Here is a 6,065-nt window from a genome sequence, read left to right on the forward strand (position 1 = left end):
AACCTTGAAATGTGATATATTGCCTGGCAATATGTGTCTTCAGGTTGAGTAGATGCAAGCCTGTATTTGAAAAATAACGTCTTTGGAATAGAGCTAATCAGGTAATTAATTTGGGCTAGATCTGAATAGTTACAGCTGGCCTTTCATAGGCACAGAAATGCAGATGCACTGTGATTTCTCAACTCACCTTCTTTCTTTTTTTAACCCTTAAGGTGCTGACAGCAGTGTGAGCTGTGTATTTTATGCTGAAGTCAGAAAGTTTTACTTTGACCATAAGGCAAATAAAGTGAATATCAAATCCTATTTGTCTTTTCCCATCCTCAGATGCCAGACTGTCTTCATCAAGCTTGATGCCTTCCCATTCAATCCGATCGTATTCCCATTCCTGCAGCCTGTCTTTCAGTGTTTCTTTTTCAGAGACATAGTCTGTAAAACTGTAGGTCATGATTGAGTAATACATTGGTCTTGGTAGCAAAGCTTGGCTTTCCTTCTATTTCCTGCCTTAATGTCATGGTGTGCTGCCCTGTTAGTTGATAAAGTTATTTCTGAGTACTTACTTAGTATAAACCAGATTATTGAAATTATCTGTGTTAAAAATATTTTTTTTTAAAGTGTCATATCTAATCTCTGTTACTTTGGCAATATGTTGTGTAACATGATACCACAAACAGGGGGATCAATACAGCTGGGACTAGGAAAGGTATGAACTGTATGACGTAGACAAGAACCGGGAGTAGGAGGCAGGAACCTCCTGACCTGTTGATACTGCTGATGTGAATGTAGTGTGCAGCTAACACCCATAGAAAGGGTGACGTGTCAACCTATTAGAAGTCCTTCATCGTGGGAAGGAGCCCAGGATTGTGTGCCCTAATACAGTCTGTTCTTTACCTAGTCCTAGCTTTAAGTGGGTTAAGAGTGACATGTATGAAACAGCACAACTGACAAGATAACTTTCTAGGGAGAGCTGCGCTGTTTTAACACTCCCTATTGAAGTCTGGTATCTCTGTTGTGATCACATATAGTGCAGTATTTCTTTGCCTGTTTACCTTCATCTGAAGACCTTGCAGTTGATTGGGATGTTTTTCTCTTCCTTCTTTAGGTCTCCGGGTGAATGGGGAGCTCATTACTGCTTACCCACAAGTGGTGGTTGTGCGTGTACCAACACCTTGGGTCCAGAGTGACAGCGATATCACAGTCCTTCGCCACCTAGAGAAGATGGGCTGTCGATTGATGAATCGTCCCCAAGCCATCCTCAACTGTGTCAACAAGTTCTGGACGTTTCAAGAACTTGCTGGTCACGGTGTGCCTCTTCCAGACACTTTCTCATATGGTAAGGCTTTTGGATCAAAAGGATAGCATAGTTGCCTACCATAATTTATGCTTTTGCAGTGCAAAAGATATGAGTCAAGTTTTGGAAATCCAGAGAATTAAGTAGCATGAGGCTAGCTCCACAGATAAGTGTTCAGTAACCAGAAAAGGAAATTAAAGTCACAACACTCAGATTCTGTTTTTGGCTTTGTTGATTAGCTGTGATGCTTTGGGAAGAGTACCTCAGCCTCCCAAGCAACTAACTTTGGTTGTTACTACTAAAACACTTTGAACTCTTTTCCAGTTGCCTGAAACAACAGACAAGAACTTGGGGAACTAAATGTCATAGGATACTATAAAGATCTAGACTTTGGTAATACCTGAAAGTAGATGAAACTTCTATATGAATAAAAATATCTGCAAATATATTAGTTATTGTGAAAGGACAAAAAGAGTACAGGCCCTCGTGTTCAACTTCTAACAATTGCTTGGTGTTTGTTTCCCACCAGAACAGTTAATTATTGATGTTTCTTGTGCCTGCTTCTGGAGTCCGTGGTTCCTGACAGAGTGCTAGATTAGAGGAACCATTTGTCTGAGCTACCCTGATGCTATTTCTGGTTTTAATTACAATACATTAAAGAATTGGAGATACCTCTCAGCCTTCCTTTCCTTCTTGGGAAATACCAGTGCTTTCCTCCCCTTTGTGTGGTTGCACCAATAGGCTTTTGTAATGGGAACTTGACAAAGACAGACAAACTTGACAAACACAAAACCATGGGTTTCCATAAATTACTATGAATTACTATTTTTTCCATCAATTACTGTGAAAACACATTTGAGAAGAAACATACCCTTTCTTTATAGATGTGGTTGCTCTAGCTCTTTGAGAAAGGAATGAGTTTTTAATTTTTTGGAGGGGAATGGGAGACCACGAATGATGGGGTAATTGCAGAACATCTCTGTTTGTTCGTAACTCTCTGCCACTTGTTTTAATGCCTGCCTGTGGAATTTGACAGAAGCATGACCTTTTTTTTTTTCTTTCTTTTTTTTTTTTTAACACAAGTATCAAGTAGTCAGTGAGAGCTGGCTTTGCCAAGAAAAACAGGATGTGCTGAATGACATGTTATTCCATGACACGCATTAAAATCCATGGCAGGGTAGTGATGGCTGCTGCTGGCTTTGTGACCAGTGTCTTGGCTTGACTTCTGCGATGTACTGCACATGCTGTTAGAGGAGTCTCATCCCTTTGTCTGCTGACTTTCTCTTCTGTATTTCTTGTACTGTGGTCAGCCTTCTGTGAATTGAAATGAACTCAAATAACCTTGAAATATCAACCATAATCATGTGAATGGTCATTAAAAGCTACTCTCTAAGGTCCTTACAGATGCAATGAGATGAAAAGGTTGAAGTACTACTTCAGGAAATAGGGACAATGAGATGCAGGAGACTGAAGCCTTGGAAAGGGGGGAGGTGGAGTGACAAGATTTGGGTTGTTGCTGCTCTCTGGATTATGCCTTGTCTTTGTATTCCATGTTGCTTTCCTGGTTAGTGGTTTGGATGGAACTGTTACTGGTGTAACGTCTGTGTTATTTTCCTGCTAGACATTTGAAAAGGTGGGAGTTAATAAAAGTAAAAGGGATAAAATGGAACAAGATGGTAGAATCGGGGCATTCAGATTTGGAAGATTGGATTGAGCCTTCTGGGGTTGTGATCAAGAGGCCTTTGTCAACTTGTGTCTTCCATTTCAAAAGAAGTAGGAGTTAGTATCCCACAGATTACAAACACTTCCAAAGTCTGATCATGCTCCATGACCAAGTTCCTCTTAACTGATAGTTTTTTCTGCATTATCTAAGCTGTAAGGGTGGGAGGAATGTGTGGCAATTACATCCCCAATTTGGCCACATCAGATTGGTGGCACATAATGTTGTTGGTTTTCTTTTTGCCAGGTGGTCATGAGAATTTTGCCAAAATGATTGATGAGGCGGAAGTGCTGGAGTTCCCTATGGTGGTGAAGAACACGCGGGGTCACCGAGGTGGGTGTGAGGTCAGGGGTAAGGGCAAGGAGTATTCTGAGCAGCACTCTTAAGATTTTGTCTCATCAAGGGATGATAGTTAAGAAGGTCTTGTATTAGGTGTTGGACTTCCTTGCGGTACATCTGAATTCTACCACACTTCAACTTCTGAATGTTGAGTAGGCTGCAGTGTTGGGAAGCAGTTTTAGTAGAACCTAGTCTTGCAATAGCAGGGGGGATAGGGGTTCAAAATTACGGTGCATTGGTGACTTCTGTGATTTGAGCTTTGAACTGGAATAATGGAAGGTCTGGCCTTAGGGAGGTAGAGGGAAGCCTACATGGATTTTAGGGATGTTTCTAAGTGGGCATAAGAAATGAAATCTTAGTTCGTACAGTCTTAATTTGACTTTTCCTACTTGACTTTGTCTATAATTAGGATTCTGACTTAAATAAAATCCCATGTATTGTTTGACAAACTAGATCTGTTTTTCAGAAAAATACCTCTGACAGTGCTGGTGATAATACAGCAGGTTGAGATTAAATTGTTCTGTTATCAGTCTTTTAAGTGTTGAATACGAAACAATACATCAATTTTGTTTAATGTTAGATGGTGATTTACTAAAGGAAACCAGGTTTAAAATCAATTTCAGAGGTTATTTACAGAGGAGGTTGCACTGTTCTTAATTTACTTTAAAACCAATTTAATAAATACTAGAAGTAAAAAGAGACTGAAACCAAAGTTTAAGCACATAAACCAGCAGTTACCTTAAACAAAAGCATAACAAAAATATATGACTTCTTCCTTCTTATTGTCCATCAGTTTGTTCCCACTCTGTGCTGCTCTGGTGCATCTGTTCTGCTGGCTTGAGTGTTTCTGTAGCCATGTAGTAAATGGATTCAGGAACTGATGTTGGATGAGTCTAGATGGGTTATTTTTACTTGGATTAATTCCTTACATGAATTATCATTTACTCGCACAAATGCTTGTGTTGATGTAATGGAAGAGCGAGAGAAAAAGACTGGGGCAGAGGAAGATCAGACCTGCTTGTGTTGGCAGTAATATCTTTTTATAGGGTTTTAAAGTGGTTGTGGAGCTACGAAGCCAAGTTGGAGTTTGACTTTGCAGCAAGCTGAATTTGACAGCTGTGGAGTATCTGAGACAGTGGATTTGTCTTGACACTGCCTCTTGTTAATATCTACTAAATAATTACAGAGCTTGCAGCTATTCACTTTCTTCTCCCCTTTTTAGCCAGAATTCATATAAATATATTTTTACAAGTTTTGCTTTATAGCACTTTAAATTCCAGGCATTTTAATGCAAATTTATGAATGGTACATATCCTTTCGGATAAAGACAGTTGGGGAAACTTCTTCAAACTAATTGAAGAGCAGCCATTTGCAAATTGTATTAAAAAAAACAGGCAAACATAGGTACTGGCTGATGAATAAAAGTCATACTCTTCTAGGCCCATTTTCTGTGTAGTTTGCTGCTTCAGCAAATGTGCCAATCTTACTTTTGCCAAGATGTTATGATGCTGCATAATTCCCAAGAACTAAGTAGTTCCTCTCCATGGCGTCATTCTTCCTATCCCATTTTAGGATTACAGTAGGATTATCAAGTGCCTGTAGGAGAGCTAACGTTGGGAATGGGAGAAAGCACGTGGAGGTTTTTGCTTTCTTGTCATGATTTTTAAGCCTACATTCTGATACTCTGTGATGAGAAACTCCATGTTCCTCAAGCTGTGTTCTGTGTTACGGAGACCTTAAATCCTGATGAAGCAGAGGCTCTCCAGTTGGGCTTTGGAGCACTTGGTGGAATTCTTCTTCACACATTATTTCTCCTAGTTCTGCTAACTGCTGCATTTCTGTTCCCTTAGTTAAGATAGGCAGTTTATCAATTGATGTTTGTACTCTGTTAACATTGTAGCCTAATTGAGTGACAATTCTGCCACAAAAAAAATTGTGCAGCCTTATTGCAAAACATAAATCTAATATGACACATAGAAGAGTCCTTAAGAAAGGGGAAGGGGAGTTGGGAAATGTAGCTAAAGATGGAAAGGGATGCCATCTTGTGAGACTAGAAATGAGATGGAAAGTGGTAGAGTCTGATTCAGGAGTGACTTTGATCAGTATTAGTAAAATTGGAAAAGAACAAAGAAGGTTTTGGTGTGCTCTAGAAATGAAGGGGAATGAAATGACATGTTTTAGGTTAAACAAAACCAAGTCCTTGAGATGTTTGCTTTGGAGAAAAGCTAGTGGTTTCTAAAGAATTTTTTTCAAAATTGTAGTACATTCCATTCATTTTATGTCTTGTTGGAATCTTCTGCTAAATTATCTTGGATACTCTGTGGAGTCTGGTGTTTTCCTCTGAACGTAGTTGTTCCACTGCAAAGCCTCATTCTGGAGTTGTGAGCTCTTGTAAGTATTGGGAAGAGCAGCTCTCAGCAACTTCCCAATGGGGAAGCAGTTGGTTCTGCAGTGGCACGCTAGCGACTTCAGAGTTCTTAGCTGCCTGGTGTTTAACAGTTTCATGTCATTGGTTCCTGTGAGTCAAAGCTGTAGGCTGCAGGTCCAGTCCTCTTGGATGAACAAAACTGTGTTATTAATTAAATGCCTGCTGCTCTTTAAGCATTTCTTCCTTTTTTCTCTCATTAAGGACTTGTACCAAAAGGAGTTGAAATTACAAGACCACCTCCTTTATCTAAAGCTGTTTTCTTTTTTTTCTTTCTCCCCCTGCCCCCCCCC

General features: G+C 39.7%; 1 protein-coding gene across 1 annotated transcript in view; it reads left to right on the forward strand.

The window, feature by feature from the left end:
- The window catches only part of RIMKLB (ribosomal modification protein rimK-like family member B), a 38,134-nt gene that overhangs the window by 29,432 nt on the left and 2,637 nt on the right, over positions 1–6,065 (forward strand). Inside the window, exons 2-3 of the mRNA XM_009321874.1 lie at positions 1,100–1,330; positions 3,255–3,341. Coding sequence (XP_009320149.1) covers positions 1,100–1,330; positions 3,255–3,341 — 318 coding nt within the window. The remainder of the gene's footprint in view (positions 1–1,099; positions 1,331–3,254; positions 3,342–6,065) is intronic.

Source organism: Pygoscelis adeliae, unplaced genomic scaffold (genome assembly GCF_000699105.1).
Source record: "Pygoscelis adeliae isolate BGI_AS28 unplaced genomic scaffold, ASM69910v1 Scaffold384, whole genome shotgun sequence".
Lineage (NCBI taxonomy): Eukaryota > Metazoa > Chordata > Aves > Sphenisciformes > Spheniscidae > Pygoscelis > Pygoscelis adeliae.